Here is a 21,199-nt window from a genome sequence, read left to right on the forward strand (position 1 = left end):
GTTAACCTTGACAGAAACATGCAAATCCTATTATCTCTGCTCGAGTCCAATGTTTCTCTGGTAAATCGGAGAGTAAATTCAAGGTTAATTATTAGCTGTCAGCTGAAATCTGATGCTGATAATTAAGAGATTCTCACTGCATAAAATCTCCCCTTTATGTGTGTGTCAGAGTCGATGAAATATATTTGTATAAGCCTGCATCAGGATAGTTGTCTCTTGTGTGCTCCCCAGCTGGAAGGTCTCTTGTGTGCTCCCCAGCTGGAAGGTCTGTTGTGTGATTCCCAGCTGGAAGGTTTCTTGTGTGTTCCCCAGCTGGAAGGTTGCTTGTGTGTTCCCCAGCTGGAAGGTCTCTTTTGTGTTAGCAAACTGGAAGGTCTCTTTTGTGTTCCCAAGCTGGAAGCTCTCTTGTGTATTCCCCACCTGGAAGGTCTCTTTTGTGCTCCCCAGCTGGAAGGTCTCTTTTGTGCTCCCCAGCTGGAAGGTCTCTTGTGTGTTCCCCAGCTGGAAGGTCTCTTTTGTGCTCCCCAGCTGGAAGGTCTCTTTTGTGTTCCCAGCTGGAAGGTCTCTTGTGTGTTCCCCAGCTGGAAGGTCTCTTGTGTGATTCCCAGCTGGAAGGGCTCTTTTGTGTTCCCCAGCTGGAAGCTCTCTTGTGTGTTCCCCAGCTGGAAGGCCCCAGCTGGAAGGTCTTTTGTGTGTTCCCCAGCTGGAAGGTCTTTTGTGTGTTCCCCAGCTGGAAGCTCTCTTGTGTGTTCCCCAGCTGGAAGCTCTCTTGTGTTTCCCAGCTGGAAGCTCTCTTGTGTGTTCCCCAGCTGGAAGCTCTCTTGTGTGTTCCCCAGCTGGAAGCTCTCCTGTGTTTCCCAGCTGGAAGCTCTCTTGTGTGTTCCCCAGCTGGAAGCTCTCTTGTGTGTTCCCCAGCTGGAAGCTCTCTTGTGTTTCCCAGCTGGAAGCTCTCTTGTGTGTTCCCCAGCTGGAAGCTCTCTTGTGTTTCCCAGCTGGAAGCTCTCTTGTGTGTTCCCTAGCTGGAAGCTCTCTTGTGTTCCCCAGCTGGAAGGTCTTTTGTGTGTTTCCCAGCTGGAAGGTCTTTTGTGTGTTCCCCAGCTGGAAGCTCTCTTGTGTTCCCCAGCTGGAAGGTCTTTTGTGTGTTTCCCAGCTGGAAGCTCTCTTGTGTGTTCCCCAGCTGGAAGCTCTCTTGTGTTTCCCAGCTGGAAGGTCTCTTGTGTGTTCCCCAGCTGGAAGCTCTCTTGTGTGTTCCCCAGCTGGAAGCTCTCTTGTGTTTCCCAGCTGGAAGCTCTCTTGTGTGTTTCCCAGCTGGAAGCTCTCTTGTGTGTTCCCCAGCTGGAACCTCTCTTGTGTTTCCCAGCTGGAAGCTCTCTTGTGTGTTCCCCAGCTGGAAGCTCTCTTGTGTTTCCCAGCTGGAAGCTCTCTTGTGTGTTCCCCAGCTGGAAGCTCTCTTGTGTTTCCCAGCTGGAAGCTCTCTTGCGTGTTTCCCAGCTGGAAGCTCTCTTGTGTGTTCCCCAGTTGGAAGCTCTCTTGTGTTTCCCAGCTGGAAGCTCTCTTGTGTGTTCCCCAGCTGGAAGCTCTCTTATGTGTTTCCCAGCTGGAAGCTCTCTTGTGTGTTCCCCAGCTGGAAGCTCTCGTGTTTCCCAGCTGGAAGCTCTCTTGTGTGTTTCCCAGCTGGAAGGTCTCTTGTGTGTTCCCCAGCTGGAAGGTCTCTTTTGTGTTCGCAAGCTGGAAGGTCTCTTTTGTGTTCTCAAGCTGGAAGCTCTCTTGTGTGTTCCCCAGCTGGAAGGTCTCTTTTGTGCTCCCCAGCTGGAAGGTCTCTTTTGTGCTCAACAGCTGGAAGGTCTCTTGTGCGTTCCCCAGCTGGAAGGTCTCTTTTGTGCTCCCCAGCTGGAAGGTCTCTTTTGTGTTCCCCAGCTGGAAGGTCTCTTGTGTGATTCCCCGCTGGAAGGTCTCTTTTGTGTTCCCCAGCTGGAAGCTCTCTTGTGTGTTCCCCAGCTGGAAGGCCCCAGCTGGAAGGTCTCTTGTGCGTTCCCCAGCTGGAAGGTCTTTTGTGTGTTCCCCAGCTGGAAGGTCTTTTGTGTGTTCCCCAGCAGGAAGCTCTCTTGTGTGTTCCCCAGCTGGAAGCTCTCTTGTGTTTCCCAGCTGGAAGCTCTCTTGTGTGTTCCCCAGCTGGAAGCTCTCTTGTGTGTTCCCCAGCTGGAAGCTCTCCTGTGTTTCCCAGCTGGAAGCTCTCTTGTGTGTTCCCCAGCTGGAAGCTCTCTTGTATGTTCCCCAGCTGGAAGCTCTCTTGTGTTTCCCAGCTGGAAGCTCTCTTGTGTTTCCCAGCTGGAAGCTCTCTTGTGTGTTCCCCAGCTGGAAGCTCTCTTGTGTTTCCCAGCTGGAAGCTCTCTTGTGTGTTCCCCAGCTGGAAGCTCCCTTGTGTTCCCCAGCTGGAAGGTCTTTTGTGTGTTTCCCAGTTGGAAGGTCTTTTGTGTGTTCCCCAGCTGGAAGCTCTCTTGTGTTCCCCAGCTGAAAGGTCTTTTGTGTGTTTCCCAGCTGGAAGCTCTCTTGTGTGTTCCCCAGCTGGAAGCTCTCTTGTGTTTCCCAGCTGGAAGGTCACTTGTGTGTTCCCCAGCTGGAAGCTCTCTTGTGTTTCCCAGCTGGAAGCTCTCTTGTGTGTTCCCCAGCTGGAAGCTCTCTTGTGTTTCCCAGCTGGAAGCTCTCTTGTGTGTTCCCTAGCTGGAAGCTCTCTTGTGTTCCCCAGCTGGAAGGTCTTTTGTGTGTTTCCCAGCTGGAAGGTCTTTTGTGTGTTCCCCAGCTGGAAGCTCTCTTGTGTTCCCCAGCTGGAAGGTCTTTTGTGTGTTTCCCAGCTGGAAGCTCTCTTGTGTGTTCCCCAGCTGGAAGCTCTCTTGTGTTTCCCAGCTGGAAGGTCTCTTGTGTGTTCCCCAGCTGGAAGCTCTCTTGTGTGTTCCCCAGCTGGAAGCTCTCTTGTGTTTCCCAGCTGGAAGCTCTCTTGTGTGTTTCCCAGCTGGAAGCTCTCTTGTGTGTTCCCCAGCTGGAACCTCTCTTGTGTTTCCCAGCTGGAAGCTCTCTTGTGTGTTCCCCAGCTGGAAGCTCTCTTGTGTTTCCCAGCTGGAAGCTCTCTTGTGTGTTCCCCAGCTGGAAGCTCTCTTGTGTTTCCCAGCTGGAAGCTCTCTTGCGTGTTTCCCAGCTGGAAGCTCTCTTGTGTGTTCCCCAGTTGGAAGCTCTCTTGTGTTTCCCAGCTGGAAGCTCTCTTGTGTGTTCCCCAGCTGGAAGCTCTCTTATGTGTTTCCCAGCTGGAAGCTCTCTTGTGTGTTCCCCAGCTGGAAGCTCTCGTGTTTCCCAGCTGGAAGCTCTCTTGTGTGTTTCCCAGCTGGAAGGTCTCTTGTGTGTTCCCCAGCTGGAAGGTCTCTTTTGTGTTCGCAAGCTGGAAGGTCTCTTTTGTGTTCTCAAGCTGGAAGCTCTCTTGTGTGTTCCCCAGCTGGAAGGTCTCTTTTGTGCTCCCCAGCTGGAAGGTCTCTTTTGTGCTCAACAGCTGGAAGGTCTCTTGTGCGTTCCCCAGCTGGAAGGTCTCTTTTGTGCTCCCCAGCTGGAAGGTCTCTTTTGTGTTCCCCAGCTGGAAGGTCTCTTGTGTGATTCCCCGCTGGAAGGTCTCTTTTGTGTTCCCCAGCTGGAAGCTCTCTTGTGTGTTCCCCAGCTGGAAGGCCCCAGCTGGAAGGTCTTTTGTGTGTTCCCCAGCTGGAAGGTCTTTTGTGTGTTCCCCAGCTGGAAGGTCTTTTGTGTGTTCCCCAGCAGGAAGCTCTCTTGTGTGTTCCCCAGCTGGAAGCTCTCTTGTGTTTCCCAGCTGGAAGCTCTCTTGTGTGTTCCCCAGCTGGAAGCTCTCTTGTGTGTTCCCCAGCTGGAAGCTCTCCTGTGTTTCCCAGCTGGAAGCTCTCTTGTGTGTTCCCCAGCTGGAAGCTCTCTTGTATGTTCCCCAGCTGGAAGCTCTCTTGTGTTTCCCAGCTGGAAGCTCTCTTGTGTTTCCCAGCTGGAAGCTCTCTTGTGTGTTCCCCAGCTGGAAGCTCTCTTGTGTTTCCCAGCTGGAAGCTCTCTTGTGTGTTCCCCAGCTGGAAGCTCCCTTGTGTTCCCCAGCTGGAAGGTCTTTTGTGTGTTTCCCAGTTGGAAGGTCTTTTGTGTGTTCCCCAGCTGGAAGCTCTCTTGTGTTCCCCAGCTGAAAGGTCTTTTGTGTGTTTCCCAGCTGGAAGCTCTCTTGTGTGTTCCCCAGCTGGAAGCTCTCTTGTGTTTCCCAGCTGGAAGGTCACTTGTGTGTTCCCCAGCTGGAAGCTCTCTTGTGTGTTCCCCAGCTGGAAGGTCTCTTGTGTTTCCCAGCTGGAAGCTCTCTTGTGTGTTTCCCAGCTGGAAGCTTTCTTGTGTGTTCCCCAGCTGGAAGCTCTCTTGCGTTTCCCAGCTGGAAGCTCTCTTGTGTGTTCCCCAGCTGGAAGCTTTATTGTGTTTCCCAGCTGGAAGCTCTCTTGTGTGTTCCCCAGCTGGAAGCTCTCTTGTGTGTTTCCCAGCTGGAAGCTCTCTTGTGTGTTCCCCAGCTGGAAGCTCTCTTGTGTTTCCCAGCTGGAAGCTCTCTTGTGTGTTTCCCAGCTGGAAGCTCTCTTGTGTGTTCCCCAGCTGGAAGGTCTTTTGTGTGTTCCCCAGCTGGAAGCTCTCTTGCGTGTTCCTCAGCTGGAAGCTCTCTTGTGTGTTCCCAGCTGGAAGCTCTCTTGTGTTTCCCAGCTGGAAGCTCTCTTGTGTGTTCCCCAGCTGGAAGCTCTCTTGCGTGTTCCCCAGCTGGAAGCTCTCTTGTGTGTTCCCCAGCTGGAAGCTCTCTTGCGTGTTCCCCAGCTGGAAGCTCTCTTGTGTGTTCCCCAGCGGGAAGCTCTCTTGTGTTTCCTAGCTGGAAGATCTCTTGTGTGTTTCCCAGCTGGAAGCTCTCTTGTGTGTTCCCCAGCTGGAAGGTCTCTTTTGTGTTCCCCAGCTGGAAGCTCTCTTGTGTGTTCCCCAGCTGGAAGCTCTCTTGCGTGTTCCCCAGCTGGAAGCTCTCTTGCGTGTTCCCCATCTGGAAGCTCTCTTGTGTGTTCCCCAGCTGGAAGCTCTCTTGCGTGTTCCCCAGCTGGAAGCTCTCTTGCGTGTTCCCCAGCTGGAAGCTCTCTTGTGTGTTCCCCAGCTGGAAGCTCTCTTGTGTGTTTCCCAGCTGGAAGCTCTCTTGTGTTTCCCAGCTGGAAGCTCTCTTGTGTGTTTCCCAGCTGGAAGGTCTCTTTTGTGTTCCCCAGCTGGAAGCTCTCTTGTGTGTTCCCCAGCTGGAAGGCCCCAGCTGGAAGGTTTTTTGTGTGTTCCCCAGCTGGAAGGTCTTTTGTGTGTTCCCCAGCTGGAAGGTCTTTTGTGTGTTCCCCAGCTGGAAGCTCTCTTGTGTGTTCCCCAGCTGGAAGCTCTCTTGTGTTTCCCAGCTGGAAGCTCTCTTGTGTGTTCCCCAGCTGGAAGCTCTCTTGTGTGTTCCCCAGCTGGAAGCTCTCCTGTGTTTCCCAGCTGGAAGCTCTCTTGTGTGTTCCCCAGCTGGAAGCTCTCTTGTGTGTTCCCCAGCTGGAAGCTCTCTTGTGTTTCCCAGTTGGAAGCTCTCTTGTGTTTCCAAGCTGGAAGCTCTCTTGTGTGTTCCCCAGCTGGAAGCTCTCTTGTGTTTCCCAGCTGGAAGCTCTCTTGTGTGTTCCCCAGCTGGAAGCTCTCTTGTGTTCCCCAGCTGGAAGGTCTTTTGTGTGTTTCCCAGCTGGAAGGTCTTTTGTGTGTTCCCCAGCTGGAAGCTCTCTTGTGTTCCCCAGCTGAAAGGTCTTTTGTGTGTTTCCCAGCTGGAAGCTCTCTTGTGTGTTCCCCAGCTGGAAGCTCTCTTGTGTTTCCCAGCTGGAAGGTCTCTTGTGTGTTCCCCAGCTTTAAGCTCTCTTGTGTGTTCCCCAGCTGGAAGGTCTCTTGTGTTTCCCAGCTGGAAGCTCTCTTGTGTGTTTCCCAGCTGGAAGCTCTCTTGTGTGTTCCCCAGCTGGAAGCTCTCTTGCGTTTCCCAGCTGGAAGCTCTCTTGTGTGTTCCCCAGCTGGAAGCTCTATTGTGTTTCCCAGCTGGAAGCTCTCTTGTGTGTTCCCCAGCTGGAAGCTCTCTTGTGTGTTTCCCTGCTGGAAGCTCTCTTGTGTGTTCCCCAGCTGGAAGCTCTCTTGTGTTTCCCAGCTGGAAGCTCTCTTGTGTGTTTCCCAGCTGGAAGCTCTCTTGTGTGTTCCCCAGCTGGAAGGTCTTTTGTGTGTTCCCCAGCTGGAAGCTCTCTTGCGTGTTCCCCTGCTGGAAGCTCTCTTGTGTGTTCCCAGCTGGAAGCTCTCTTGTGTTTCCCAGCTGGAAGCTCTCTTGTGTGTTCCCCAGCTGGAAGCTCTCTTGCGTGTTCCCCAGCTGGAAGCTCTCTTGTGTGTTCCCCAGCTGGAAGCTCTCTTGCGTGTTCCCCAGCTGGAAGCTCTCTTGTGTGTTCCCCAGCTGGAAGCTCTCTTGTGTTTCCTAGCTGGAAGCTCTCTTGTGTGTTTCCCAGCTGGAAGCTCTCTTGTGTGTTCCCCAGCTGGAAGGTCTCTTTTGTGTTCCCCAGCTGGAAGCTCTCTTGTGTGTTCCCCAGCTGGAAGCTCTCTTGCGTGTTCCCCAGCTGGAAGCTCTCTTGCGTGTTCCCCATCTGGAAGCTCTCTTGTGTGTTCCCCAGCTGGAAGCTCTCTTGCGTGTTCCCCAGCTGGAAGCTCTCTTGTGTGTTCCCCAGCTGGAAGCTCTCTTGTGTGTTTCCCAGCTGGAAGCTCTCTTGTGTTTCCCAGCTGGAAGCTCTCTTGTGTGTTTCCCAGCTGGAAGCTCTCTTGTGTGTTCCCCAGCTGGAAGCTCTCTTGCGTGTTCCCCAGCTGGAAGCTCTCTTGTGTGTTTCCCAGCTGGAAGCTCTCTTGTGTGTTTCCCAGCTGGAAGCTCTCTTGCGTGTTCCCCAGCTGGAAGGTCTCTTGTGTGTTTCCCAGCTGGAAGCTCTCTTGTGTGTTCCCCAGCTGAAAGCTCTCTTGCGTGTTCCCCAGCTGGAAGCTCTCTTGCGTGTTCCCCAGCTGGAAGCTCTCTTGTGTGTTTCCCAGCTGGAAACTCTCTTGTGTTTTTCCCAGCTGGAAGCTCTCTTGCGTGTTCCTCAGCTGGAAGCTCTCTTATGTGTTTCCCAGCTGGAAGCTCTCTTGTATTCCCCAGCTGGAAGCTCTCTTGTGTGTTCCCCAGCTGGAAGCTCTCTTGCGTGTTCCCCAGCTGGAAGCTCTCTTGTGTGTTCCCCAGCTGGAAGCTCTCTTGTGTTCCCCAGCTGGAAGCTCTCTTGTGTGATCCCCAGCTGGAAGCTCTCTTGCGTGTTCCCCAGCTGGAAGCTCTCTTGCGTGTTCCCCAGCTGGAAGCTCTCTTGCGTGTTCCCCAGCTGGAAGCTCTCTTGTGTGTTCCCCAGCTGGAAGCTCTCTTGCGTGTTCCCCAGCTGGAAGCTCTCTTGTGTGTTTCCCAGCTGGAAGCTCTCTTGCGTGTTCCCCAGCTGGAAGCTCTCTTGTGTGTTCCCCAGCTGGAAGCTCTCTTGTGTGTTTCCCAGCTGGAAGGTTTCTTGTGTGTTCACCAGCTGGAAGCTCTCTTGTGTGTTCCCCAGCTGGAAGCTTTCTTGTGTGTTCCCCAGCTGGAAGCTCTCTTGTGTGTTCCCCAGCTGGAAGCTCTCTTGTGTGTTCCCCAGCTGGAAGCTCTCTTGCGTGTTCCCCAGCTGGAAGCTCTCTTGTGTGTTCCCCAGCTGGAAGCTCTCTTGTGTGTTCCCCAGCTGGAAGCTCTCTTGTGTGTTCCCCAGCTGGAAGCTCTCTTGTGTGTTCCCCAGCTGGAAGCTCTCTTGTGTGTTCCCCAGCTGGAAGCTCTCTCGCGTGTTTCCCAGCTGGAAGCTCTCTTGTGTGTTCCCCAGCTGGAAGCTCTCTTGTGTGTTCCCCAGCTGGAAGCTCTCTTGTGTGTTCCCCAGCTGGAAGCTCTCTTGTGTGTTCCCCACCTGGAAGGTTTCTTGTGTGTTCCCCAGCTGGAAGGTTTCTTGTGTGTTCCCCACCTGGAAGGTTTCTTGTGTGTTCCCCAGCTGGAAGGTTTCTTGTGTGTTCCCCAGCTGGAAGGTTTCTTGTGTGTTCCCCACCTGGAAGGTTTCTTGTGTGTTCCCCAGCTGGAAGGTTTCTTGTGTGTTCCCCACCTGGAAGGTTTCTTGTGTGTTCCCCACCTGGAAGGTCTCTTGTGTGTTCCCCACCTGGAAGGTCTCTTGTGTGTTCCCCACCTGGAAGGTTTCTTGTGTGTTCCCCACCTGGAAGGTTTCTTGTGTGTTCCCCACCTGGAAGGTTTCTTGTGTGTTCCCCACCTGGAAGGTTTCTTGTGTGTTCCCCACCTGGAAGGTTTCTTGTGTGTTCCCCACCTGGAAGGTTTCTTGTGTGTTCCTCAGCTGGAAGGTTTCTTGTGTGTTCCCCACCTGGAAGGTTTCTTGCGTGTTCCCCACCTGGAAGGTTTCTTGCGTGTTCCCCACCTGGAAGGTTTCTTGCGTGTTCCCCACCTGGAAGGTTTCTTGTGTGTTCCCCACCTGGAAGGTTTCTTGTGTGTTCCCCACCTGGAAGGTTTCTTGTGTGTTCCCCACCTGGAAGGTTTCTGTTGTGTTCCTCAGCTGGAAGGTTTCTTGTGTGTTCCCCACCTGGAAGGTTTCTTGTGTATTCCCCACCTGGAAGGTTTCTTGTGTGTTCCCCACCTGGAAGGTCTCTTGTGTGTTCCCCACCTGGAAGGTTTCTTGTGTGTTCCCCACCTGGAAGGTCTCTTTTGTGTTCCCCACCTGGAAGGTTTCTTGTGTGTTCCCCACCTGGAAGGTTTCTTGTGTGTTCCCCAGCTGGAAGGTTTCTTGTGTGTTCCCCACCTGGAAGGTCTCTTGTGTGTTCCCCACCTGGAAGGTTTCTTGTGTGTTCCCCAGCTGGAAGGTTTCTTGTGTGTTCCCCACCTGGAAGGTTTCTTGTGTGTTCCCCACCTGGAAGGTTTCTTGCGTGTTCCCCACCTGGAAGGTTTCTTGCGTGTTCCCCACCTGGAAGGTTTCTTGTGTGTTCCCCACCTGGAAGGTTTCTTGTGTGTTCCCCACCTGGAAGGTTTCTTGTGTGTTCCCCACCTGGAAGGTTTCTTGTGTGTTCCCCACCTGGAAGGTTTCTTGCGTGTTCCCCACCTGGAAGGTTTCTTGCGTGTTCCCCACCTGGAAGGTTTCTTGTGTGTTCCCCACCTGGAAGGTTTCTTGTGTGTTCTCCACCTGGAAGGTTTCTTGTGTGTTCCCCACCTGGAAGGTTTCTTGTGTGTTCCCCAGCTGGAAGGTTTCTTGTGTGTTCCCCAGCTGGAAGGTTTCTTGTGTGTTCCCCAGCTGGAAGGTTTCTTGTGTGTTCCCCACCTGGAAGGTTTCTTGTGTGTTCCCACCTGGAAGGTTTCTTGTGTGTTCCCCACCTGGAAGGTTTCTTGTGTGTTCCCCAGCTGGAAGGTTTCTTGTGTGTTCCCCACCTGGAAGGTTTCTTGTGTGTTCCCCAGCTGGAAGGTTTCTTGTGTGTTCCCCACCTGGAAGGTTTCTTGTGTGTTCCCCACCTGGAAGGTTTCTTGTGTGTTCCCCACCTGGAAGGTTACTTGTGTGTTCCCCAGCTGGAAGGTTTCTTGTGTGTTCCCCAGCTGGAAGGTTTCTTGTGTGTTCCCCACCTGGAAGGTTTCTTGTGTGTTCCCCAGCTGGAAGGTTTCTTGTGTGTTCCCCAGCTGGAAGGTTTCTTGTGTGTTCCCCACCTGGAAGGTTTCTTGTGTGTTCCCCACCTGGAAGGTTTCTTGTGTGTTCCCCACCTGGAAGGTTTCTTGTGTGTTCCCACCTGGAAGGTTTCTTGTGTGTTCCCCACCTGGAAGGTTTCTTGTGTGTTCCCCACCTGGAAGGTTTCTTGTGTGTTCCCCAGCTGGAAGGTTTCTTGTGTGTTCCCCACCTGGAAGGTTTCTTGTGTGTTCCCCACCTGGAAGGTTTCTTGTGTGTTCCCCACCTGGAAGGTTTCTTGTGTGTTCCCCAGCTGGAAGGTTTCTTGTGTGTTCCCCACCTGGAAGGTTTCTTGTGTGTTCCCCACCTGGAAGGTTTCTTGTGTGTTCCCCACCTGGAAGGTTTCTTGTGTGTTCCCCACCTGGAAGGTTTCTTGTGTGTTCCCCAGCTGGAAGGTTTCTTGTGTGTTCCCCACCTGGAAGGTTTCTTGTGTGTTCCCCCTGGAAGGTTTCTTGTGTGTTCCCCACCTGGAAGGTTTCTTGTGTGTTCCCCAGCTGGAAGGTTTCTTGTGTGTTCCCCACCTGGAAGGTTTCTTGTGTGTTCCCCACCTGGAAGGTTTCTTGTGTGTTCCCCACCTGGAAGGTTTCTTGTGTGTTCCCCAGCTGGAAGGTTTCTTGTGTGTTCCCCACCTGGAAGGTTTCTTGTGTGTTCCCCACCTGGAAGGTTTCTTGTGTGTTCCCCACCTGGAAGGTTTCTTGTGTGTTCCCCACCTGGAAGGTTTCTTGTGTGTTCCCCACCTGGAAGGTTTCTTGTGTGTTCCCCAGCTGGAAGGTTTCTTGTGTGTTCCCCACCTGGAAGGTTTCTTGTGTGTTCCCCACCTGGAAGGTTTCTTGTGTGTTCCCCACCTGGAAGGTTTCTTGTGTGTTCCCCACCTGGAAGGTTTCTTGTGTGTTCCCCACCTGGAAGGTTTCTTGTGTGTTCCCCACCTGGAAGGTTTCTTGTGTGTTCCCCACCTGGAAGGTTTCTTGTGTGTTCCCCACCTGGAAGGTTTCTTGTGTGTTCCCCACCTGGAAGGTTTCTTGTGTGTTCCCCACCTGGAAGGTTTCTTGTGTGTTCCCCACCTGGAAGGTTTCTTGTGTGTTCCCCACCTGGAAGGTTTCTTGTGTGTTCCCCAGCTGGAAGGTTTCTTGTGTGTTCCCCACCTGGAAGGTTTCTTGTGTGTTCCCCACCTGGAAGGTTTCTTGTGTGTTCCCCACCTGGAAGGTTTCTTGTGTGTTCCCCCTGGAAGGTTTCTTGTGTGTTCCCAGCTGGAAGGTTTCTTGTGTGTTCCCCACCTTTCTTGTGTGTTCCCCACCTGGAAGGTTTCTTGTGTGTTCCCCACCTGGAAGGTTTCTTGTGTGTTCCCCAGCTGGAAGGTTTCTTGTGTGTTCCCCACCTGGAAGGTTCTTGTGTGTTCCCCACCTGGAAGGTTTCTTGTGTGTTCCCCAGCTGGAAGGTTTCTTGTGTGTTCCCCACCTGGAAGGTTTCTTGTGTGTTCCCCACCTGGAAGGTTTCTTGTGTGTTCCCCAGCTGGAAGGTTTCTTGTGTGTTCCCCACCTGGAAGGTTTCTTGTGTGTTCCCCACCTGGAAGGTTTCTTGTGTGTTCCCCACCTGGAAGGTTTCTTGTGTGTTCCCCAGCTGGAAGGTTTCTTGTGTGTTCCCCAGCTGGAAGGTTTCTTGTGTGTTCCCCAGCTGGAAGGTTTCTTGTGTGTTCCCCACCTGGAAGGTTTCTTGTGTGTTCCCCACCTGGAAGTTCCCCACCTGGAAGGTTTCTTGTGTGTTCCCCAGCTGGAAGGTTTCTTGTGTGTTCCCCAGCTGGAAGGTTTCTTGTGTGTTCCCCACCTGGAAGGTTTCTTGTGTGTTCCCCAGCTGGAAGGTTTCTTGTGTGTTCCCCACCTGGAAGGTTTCTTGTGTGTTCCCCAGCTGGAAGGTTTCTTGTGTGTTCCCCACCTGGAAGGTTTCTTGTGTGTTCCCCAGCTGGAAGGTTTCTTGTGTGTTCCCCCCTGGAAGGTTTCTTGTGTGTTCCCCACCTGGAAGGTTTCTTGTGTGTTCCCCACCTGGAAGGTTTCTTGTGTGTTCCCCACCTGGAAGGTTTCTTGTGTGTTCCCCAGCTGGAAGGTTTCTTGTGTGTTCCCCAGCTGGAAGGTTTCTTGTGTGTTCCCCACCTGGAAGGTTTCTTGTGTGTTCCCCACCTGGAAGGTTTCTTGTGTGTTCCCCACCTGGAAGGTTTCTTGTGTGTTCCCCAGCTGGAAGGTTTCTTGTGTGTTCCCCACCTGGAAGGTTTCTTGTGTGTTCCCCAGCTGGAAGGTTTCTTGTGTGTTCCCCACCTGGAAGGTTTCTTGTGTGTTCCCCAGCTGGAAGGTTTCTTGTGTGTTCCCCACCTGGAAGGTTTCTTGTGTGTTCCCCACCTGGAAGGTTTCTTGTGTGTTCCCCACCTGGAAGGTTTCTTGTGTGTTCCCCACCTGGAAGGTTTCTTGTGTGTTCCCCACCTGGAAGGTTTCTTGTGTGTTCCCCACCTGGAAGGTTTCTTGTGTGTTCCCCACCTGGAAGGTTTCTTGTGTGTTCCCCACCTGGAAGGTTTCTTGTGTGTTCCCCACCTGGAAGGTTTCTTGTGTGTTCCCCACCTGGAAGGTTTCTTGTGTGTTCCCCACCTGGAAGGTTTCTTGTGTGTTCCCCACCTGGAAGGTTTCTTGTGTGTTCCCCACCTGGAAGGTTTCTTGTGTGTTCCCCACCTGGAAGGTTTCTTGTGTGTTCCCCACCTGGAAGGTTTCTTGTGTGTTCCCCACCTGGAAGGTTTCTTGTGTGTTCCCCACCTGGAAGGTTTCTTGTGTGTTCCCCACCTGGAAGGTTTCTTGTGTGTTCCCCACCTGGAAGGTTTCTTGTGTGTTCCCCACCTGGAAGGTTTCTTGTGTGTTCCCCACCTGGAAGGTTTCTTGTGTGTTCCCCACCTGGAAGGTTTCTTGTGTGTTCCCCACCTGGAAGGTTTCTTGTGTGTTCCCCACCTGGAAGGTTTCTTGTGTGTTCCCCACCTGGAAGGTTTCTTGTGTGTTCCCCACCTGGAAGGTTTCTTGTGTGTTCCCCACCTGGAAGGTTTCTTGTGTGTTCCCCACCTGGAAGGTTTCTTGTGTGTTCCCCACCTGGAAGGTTTCTTGTGTGTTCCCCACCTGGAAGGTTTCTTGTGTGTTCCCCACCTGGAAGGTTTCTTGTGTGTTCCCCACCTGGAAGGTTTCTTGTGTGTTCCCCACCTGGAAGGTTTCTTGTGTGTTCCCCACCTGGAAGGTTTCTTGTGTGTTCCCCACCTGGAAGGTTTCTTGTGTGTTCCCCAGCTGGAAGGTTTCTTGTGTGTTCCCCACCTGGAAGGTTTCTTGTGTGTTCCCCAGCTGGAAGGTTTCTTGTGTGTTCCCCACCTGGAAGGTTTCTTGTGTGTTCCCCACCTGGAAGGTTTCTTGTGTGTTCCCCACCTGGAAGGTTTCTTGTGTGTTCCCCACCTGGAAGGTTTCTTGTGTGTTCCCCAGCTGGAAGGTTTCTTGTGTGTTCCCCACCTGGAAGGTTTCTTGTGTGTTCCCCCTGGAAGGTTTCTTGTGTGTTCCCCACCTGGAAGGTTTCTTGTGTGTTCCCCACCTGGAAGGTTTCTTGTGTGTTCCCCACCTGGAAGGTTTCTTGTGTGTTCCCCAGCTGGAAGGTTTCTTGTGTGTTCCCCACCTGGAAGGTTTCTTGTGTGTTCCCCACCTGGAAGGTTTCTTGTGTGTTCCCCACCTGGAAGGTTTCTTGTGTGTTCCCCAGCTGGAAGGTTTCTTGTGTGTTCCCCACCTGGAAGGTTTCTTGTGTGTTCCCCACCTGGAAGGTTTCTTGTGTGTTCCCCACCTGGAAGGTTTCTTGTGTGTTCCCCAGCTGGAAGGTTTCTTGTGTGTTCCCCCCTGGAAGGTTTCTTGTGTGTTCCCCCTGGAAGGTTTCTTGTGTGTTCCCCACCTGGAAGGTTTCTTGTGTGTTCCCCACCTGGAAGGTTTCTTGTGTGTTCCCCACCTGGAAGGTTTCTTGTGTGTTCCCCCTGGAAGGTTTCTTGTGTGTTCCCCCTGGAAGGTTTCTTGTGTGTTCCCCCCTGGAAGGTTTCTTGTGTGTTCCCCACCTGGAAGGTTTCTTGTGTGTTCCCCACCTGGAAGGTTTCTTGTGTGTTCCCCACCTGGAAGGTTTCTTGTGTGTTCCCCACCTGGAAGGTTTCTTGTGTGTTCCCCACCTGGAAGGTTTCTTGTGTGTTCCCCACCTGGAAGGTTTCTTGTGTGTTCCCCACCTGGAAGGTTTCTTGTGTGTTCCCCACCTGGAAGGTTTCTTGTGTGTTCCCCACCTGGAAGGTTTCTTGTGTGTTCCCCACCTGGAAGGTTTCTTGTGTGTTCCCCACCTGGAAGGTTTCTTGTGTGTTCCCCACCTGGAAGGTTTCTTGTGTGTTCCCCACCTGGAAGGTTTCTTGTGTGTTCCCCACCTGGAAGGTTTCTTGTGTGTTCCCCACCTGGAAGGTTTCTTGTGTGTTCCCCACCTGGAAGGTTTCTTGTGTGTTCCCCACCTGGAAGGTTTCTTGTGTGTTCCCCACCTGGAAGGTTTCTTGTGTGTTCCCCACCTGGAAGGTTTCTTGTGTGTTCCCCACCTGGAAGGTTTCTTGTGTGTTCCCCACCTGGAAGGTTTCTTGTGTGTTCCCCACCTGGAAGGTTTCTTGTGTGTTCCCCACCTGGAAGGTTTCTTGTGTGTTCCCCACCTGGAAGGTTTCTTGTGTGTTCCCCACCTGGAAGGTTTCTTGTGTGTTCCCCACCTGGAAGGTTTCTTGTGTGTTCCCCACCTGGAAGGTTTCTTGTGTGTTCCCCACCTGGAAGGTTTCTTGTGTGTTCCCCACCTGGAAGGTTTCTTGTGTGTTCCCCACCTGGAAGGTTTCTTGTGTGTTCCCCACCTGGAAGGTTTCTTGTGTGTTCCCCACCTGGAAGGTTTCTTGTGTGTTCCCCACCTGGAAGGTTTCTTGTGTGTTCCCCACCTGGAAGGTTTCTTGTGTGTTCCCCACCTGGAAGGTTTCTTGTGTGTTCCCCACCTGGAAGGTTTCTTGTGTGTTCCCCACCTGGAAGGTTTCTTGTGTGTTCCCCACCTGGAAGGTTTCTTGTGTGTTCCCCACCTGGAAGGTTTCTTGTGTGTTCCCCACCTGGAAGGTTTCTTGTGTGTTCCCCAGCTGGAAGGTTTCTTGTGTGTTCCCCACCTGGAAGGTTTCTTGTGTGTTCCCCACCTGGAAGGTTTCTTGTGTGTTCCCCACCTGGAAGGTTTCTTGTGTGTTCCCCACCTGGAAGGTTTCTTGTGTGTTCCCCAGGTTTCTTGTGTGTTCCCCAGCTGGAAGGTTTCTTGTGTGTTCCCCACCTGGAAGGTTTCTTGTGTGTTCCCCAGCTGGAAGGTTTCTTGTGTGTTCCCCACCTGGAAGGTTTCTTGTGTGTTCCCCACCTGGAAGGTTTCTTGTGTGTTCCCCACCTGGAAGGTTTCTTGTGTGTTCCCCAGCTGGAAGGTTTCTTGTGTGTTCCCCAGCTGGAAGGTTTCTTGTGTGTTCCCCACCTGGAAGGTTTCTTGTGTGTTCCCCAGCTGGAAGGTTTCTTGTGTGTTCCCCAGCTGGAAGGTTTCTTGTGTGTTCCCCACCTGGAAGGTTTCTTGTGTGTTCCCCACCTGGAAGGTTTCTTGTGTGTTCCCCACCTGGAAGGTTTCTTGTGTGTTCCCCACCTGGAAGGTTTCTTGTGTGTTCCCCACCTGGAAGGTTTCATGTGTGTTCCCCACCTGGAAGGTTTCTTGTGTGTTCCCCAGCTGGAAGGTTTCTTGTGTGTTCCCCACCTGGAAGGTTTCTTGTGTGTTCCCCACCTGGAAGGTTTCTTGTGTGTTCCCCACCTGGAAGGTTTCTTGTGTGTTCCCCAGCTGGAAGGTTTCTTGTGTGTTCCCCACCTGGAAGGTTTCTTGTGTGTTCCCCACCTGGAAGGTTTCTTGTGTGTTCCCCACCTGGAAGGTTTCTTGTGTGTTCCCCACCTGGAAGGTTTCTTGTGTGTTCCCCAGCTGGAAGGTTTCTTGTGTGTTCCCCAGCTGGAAGGTTTCTTGTGTGTTCCCCACCTGGAAGGTTTCTTGTGTGTTCCCCACCTGGAAGGTTTCTTGTGTGTTCCCCACCTGGAAGGTTTCTTGTGTGTTCCCCACCTGGAAGGTTTCTTGTGTGTTCCCCACCTGGAAGGTTTCTTGTGTGTTCCCCACCTGGAATGTTTCTTGTGTGTTCCCCACCTGGAAGGTTTCTTGTGTGTTCCCCACCTGGAAGGTTTCTTGTGTGTTCCCCACCTGGAAGGTTTCTTGTGTGTTCCCCACCTGGAAGGTCTCTTGTGTGTTCCCCACCTGGAAGGTTTCTTGTGTGTTCCCCACCTGGAAGGTTTCTTGTGTGTTCCCCACCTGGAAGGTTTCTTGTGTGTTCCCCACCTGGAAGGTTTCTTGTGTGTTCCCCACCTGGAAGGTTTCTTAATAATGTGAGAAATCACTTAGAAGTTCACTATTCTTTCACAGTGTTTGTTTTGCATATTGCGATATCATCATATACATTGAAAGATATATTTTTTATATATTTTTTTCATTTATTTTAATATAAAAATTAATGATTTTGTACGAAAATTACCTTAGAAAACTTACCTGACCTTATTATAACAAACGCAATTTAATTTAGCCTAATCCAACTAAATATATTTTATATAAGTTTACAATAATTTAATAATAAACAAACACAATGAAATATAATTTTTCGTTAGATTCAGTAGGATTTTTGTGAAATTATTGCATACACCATTTTTTGCTTGCCTTATTCGGCAAGAAGAGCGTTGCTATTTAAGCCAAAATCGCAAGTTTTACCTATTCGGTATGACATATATATTATTTCAGCTTTCCTCATTGTTTATTTATGTGTCAGAGCTGCCAAGCTATCACAGCTGCAGAATCCGAGCAAGAAACAAGAGAGGAACTCTCGCGCCTGTTGTAGCATCTTCAAGGTTATTATTAGTATTAATAGTAGTAGTAGTAGTAGCAGAAGTGGTGTTGGTGGTGGTAGTAGTACTAGCAATAGTAGTATTAGTGGTGGTGGTAGTAGTGTCATTCGTAGGTAAGTACTTAATGTCTTCGAGCTCACACATATCCTGTGGAATGTTGGAATGGAAGGTAATGAGCCGTACATCTTAACATGTGAGGCTAACTTCAGTATCTTACATCAAGATCCATTCAGGGTTAAGACAATCCTCGGATCCCTCCTTTAAAAGGCACAAGTGTAATAAAATGAACTTTTAAAGGACCCGTCAACACTAAAGTCGGAAATAAAATCAAGACATTCGTCTTCCAGTCAGTCCTTGATTCATACAGAACTTCACTCCCCTCGAGGTAGGCTCCTTGATGGTGTTGAGAGGTTCTTGATCCAAGGAACTGGACTTACCCTCCCCTCCCTTGCATTGAACCTGGCTCACCTTTATGACCCTTATGTATTGAGCACTTCGAGCATATAATACTGATGATGACAATAATGATAATAATAATAATAATAATAATAATAATAATAATAATAATAATAATAATTATAATAATAATAATAATAATAATAATAATAATAATAATAATAATTATAATAATAATAATAATAATAATAATAATAATAATAATAATAATAATAATAATAATAATAATAATAATAATACACTGAGAGGTATATATCTCCAGCGTATATATGTTAAGGGTATAATCCCTGCTTTAGGGGTTAAATCATTCTTGTCTGGGGTTGATAGGATTTAAACCTCATTAACCATCCTACCAATAACAATTTATAACAAAACAGCAATAATAATCATCATAATAATTAAGGTTCGGAGGTATATAGATGAAAATGGACAATGATTTATTCTTCGGGTTTCCAGACCATGAAATTGATGACTCGGTTAAGCTAGCATTGAAAAGAGAGAATGTGGAAAAAAATGTTTGCTTCTCAAAATTTTCAAAGAAAATTATGAGACAAGAACTAGAAAATGAGTTGGAAAGCAAACTGAATAGAAAGGATGGGAACTAGCAAATTCATTGTCCATCATGATGAAATATGTCAAGTTCAACCTGTCTACTATATGGAGAAAGTAGCAAGGTCAGCAGACTTTAAGACGTGGCTAGTGTAAGGTTAAAGGGTGAGCTATAAGTCTGACAGTATGTTTTATATGGAGATGTCAGTAGTGTGGACAGAGACAGAGACATACGCTATATGTTGATGTCCAACCATTTAGAAATACGACCCAACAAACCTTACGTGAAATGGCAAATCACATCATTGTTTATCAGTATCTCGAACACGCGAGGCAAGACGCAAAACAACAACAGGGGAAGTTGAATGACAGCTCTAGGCCTTTCGTCATGCAATTAACATATTTTCAGGAGCTTCCAGTGTTGGAGAAATGAGTAGGAAGGGGAGCGGCTCTTGCTAGAGTCAATCTCTTGAACGAATCTACCTGGACTTCCTACTCACTCATGCAACACACGAAGCTCGTGAAGACGTGTTGATTGCAACACATAATGTTTAGAGCTATCATTCAGCTCCCCCTGTGGCTGCTTGGCATCGCTGTTATTGGTAAGATTTCTGAAATTTTGTGCAGTATTCACTTTTTTATTTTTTGCATTTAACTAGATGAATAAATGTGATGAGTTTGTAACCGACTAATTTTTCTGAGATGGTCTCACCAAATTACATTGTGTATATTAGCTATGTGAAGGAATTATAATATGAAATAATAATATTTTAAATGACTATACACAGTAGGGAGCCTTGAAATTTTGGTCAAAGCTGCACTCGTCAGGCATTGTTCATTATATACATCTTAGAATCGGTGCCAAATATGAAGTTGATTGGTTGAGGTTCAGCCTACAGCATTTGCGACTGAAATTTTGGAATATATCTGTATTACTGAGTAGCGCAGCGCAGTGTTTTATGTACTGTATCTATGTACTCTGCAGTATTTATAAACATTAACTAACTCACTCTCTTTTCAGATACTCTGATTACTTACATACTTTACTACAGAGATGCTACAATGTCAACGAGGAAAGACACAGAAAATGTATTGTTTGGTCATGCCAGTGTTGTTCCAATGAACAAACTTCCGTTCAAAGGTGATATGTTAAGGAACTGCTGGTGATATAAATGTGACGAAGGAAAGTTTACTGATGTTTCAGTGATTATCAAGATAACAGCTAAGGATTGTTCTGGACTATGCGAAAAATCAATTGGGGACAGAAAGACTATTCCTATTCTCAGCCAGAAAACTATTGAGAAAATTGTAAAGTAGAGGAATAGAACATAATAAGAACGAAAATGTTTCCAAAAAAGCTACATTTCAGAAACAAATGAACGAGTTGTTTGATATACGTAGTTGTTTCTGTCCTGGTGCCGCCTGTCAAGATGTAGGGAGCAAAATTAAGGAGTGTGACGGATACCACCTGGCCTGTATTTGTCTACACTATAACGGTAAACCAAATGGTCCTGAGCATTGGAGAGGTCCCATTGGCAAGCAAGTCAAGGATCCTCTGTCTGAGCTGACAGTTGTTACTTTCCACTCAGTCAGTTTCACTGATTTTCCTGCTCTGTTTGACAATGTAGCAGAGGATCTGTTTTGGGACCAGAAATACTTGTATAGGATTTGCAAAGGAGTGATCACAGTTGTGGTTGATGATGACTTGGCTGATCTTGAACCAGGTCCACCGTGTGTGTTAAGGTGAGATACTTTATGGAGTAGGATCCTTAGGCTGTACCTGGCAACATTAAGACCCAGTCAGGAGCTGAGGAGAGTCGTCATTATGATTTTAAAGTTTAGTGCTCCAATGTGGTTCCACGTCAAGCTGCACCCTTATGTTACACACGGTTCAAAGAACGTCTTCAGTCACTGCAATTTACGAGACGTCTGAACAGTGAAGAAATTCCTACCTTGCTCTCACAGATCAGCTGCTTCTTGGTATGTGTGTTGATGAAGACATGACTGTGAGAGACAAAGCTGTCTCAATAATAAGAAAAATTAGAGAAGAGAATCAGTAGACAGAAGAAAGTATTGAGAGCTCTGATGAGGATGGAGAAGATTCTGCTGATGCTGCTGAGAAGGACTTGTTAATCTACACTGATGATGAGGATGACAGTGAAGATGAAGAGAATGACAATGTGGCACCTATTGTAAAATCAAGAAAAGTAGTGATTCCCAAACTAAAGTGGCAAGCAAAGAACTATCATCCCATGACTGACTGGAAGCCTGAACTCAAAAGTGAACCTCCTTTCGTTGCTTCTCTATCAGATCAACAGGTTCTGAAAATTATTGAGACTCCACTGGAGGTGCCCAAGTGGCCAAACAACACTCCAGCTGTTGAGAGAGGGATAAAATTGATGACTGAAGCTTGCACTGAAGTGACTGGACAGAAGGCAAGAGATGGATATATCAGGCAAAGAATATTTTCCAGGAAAGTGATGCCCAAATTCCGCACCAAGAAAGACTTCACTTATAACTTGTAATAGTTTACAAGTAAATAGTTGATGATTGATATAACTCATGTACATTTGATTATACAATCTTCACAACCAAAAATGATATAAACCATGTACACTTGATTATCCTGACAACCAATAAATTATAACTAATTGCTTTCAACGGTGTATAATTTGATGAAAAGTCGATCGCAATGCTGCAAGGTAACTGGGCATTTAATGGTCTGAAATTTTGTACATAAGTTTGTTGTGACCAGACAAATAATGCCTGAAAAGTGCAGCTTGCATCTCAAAACATTGCATTTTTTCAATGCTCCCTAAATTTCACAGTCTAACTGTGACCTCTGTAATCCCGTCCTTTTGCGTTATCGTTCACAGGATGAGCTGAGGGTGCACAATGACCTACTACTCGCAGGATGAATATGTGTGCACGATAAACTACCCCTCATAGTACGACCACGGAATGCACAGTAATCTAACTGCTCTGCCTTTACGAAGAAAACAAAGAGGGGGCACTACTTACTCTCCATCCCAGTCGAAGCGCTCTGAATCAGACACGACCAGAGGCACCAATGATATGACGACTGAGAACACCCAGATGACTGCGATGACCAGGCGAGATCGAGACTTGGTCCAGCGGGTGTTGAGCGGGTGGATGAGCGCCTTGTACCTGTCACACACACATCAGAAAACAAGATATTGAGCTGGGATAATTCCTGGATTAATTCCTTCAGTGATGTTTTAGCAAGCTTAGATATCTTCTCTGGGATTTCTAAAACACTTGCTGTTTCTCTGAGAAACTTCAGCGGTCTTAATTTATGAGAAGATAATG

The 21,199-nt window shown here is 49.1% G+C and overlaps 1 protein-coding gene across 1 annotated transcript in view; it reads right to left on the bottom strand.

Moving 5' to 3' along the window:
- LOC128690839 (neuromedin-K receptor) overlaps positions 1–21,199 on the bottom strand; it is a 284,333-nt gene that overhangs the window by 207,186 nt on the left and 55,948 nt on the right. Inside the window, exon 2 of the mRNA XM_070088495.1 lies at positions 20,891–21,037. Within this exon, the coding sequence (XP_069944596.1) occupies positions 20,891–21,037 (147 nt within the window). The remainder of the gene's footprint in view (positions 1–20,890; positions 21,038–21,199) is intronic.

The sequence above is a fragment of the Cherax quadricarinatus genome, chromosome 24 (genome assembly GCF_038502225.1).
Source record: "Cherax quadricarinatus isolate ZL_2023a chromosome 24, ASM3850222v1, whole genome shotgun sequence".
Taxonomy (NCBI): Eukaryota; Metazoa; Arthropoda; class Malacostraca; order Decapoda; family Parastacidae; genus Cherax; species Cherax quadricarinatus.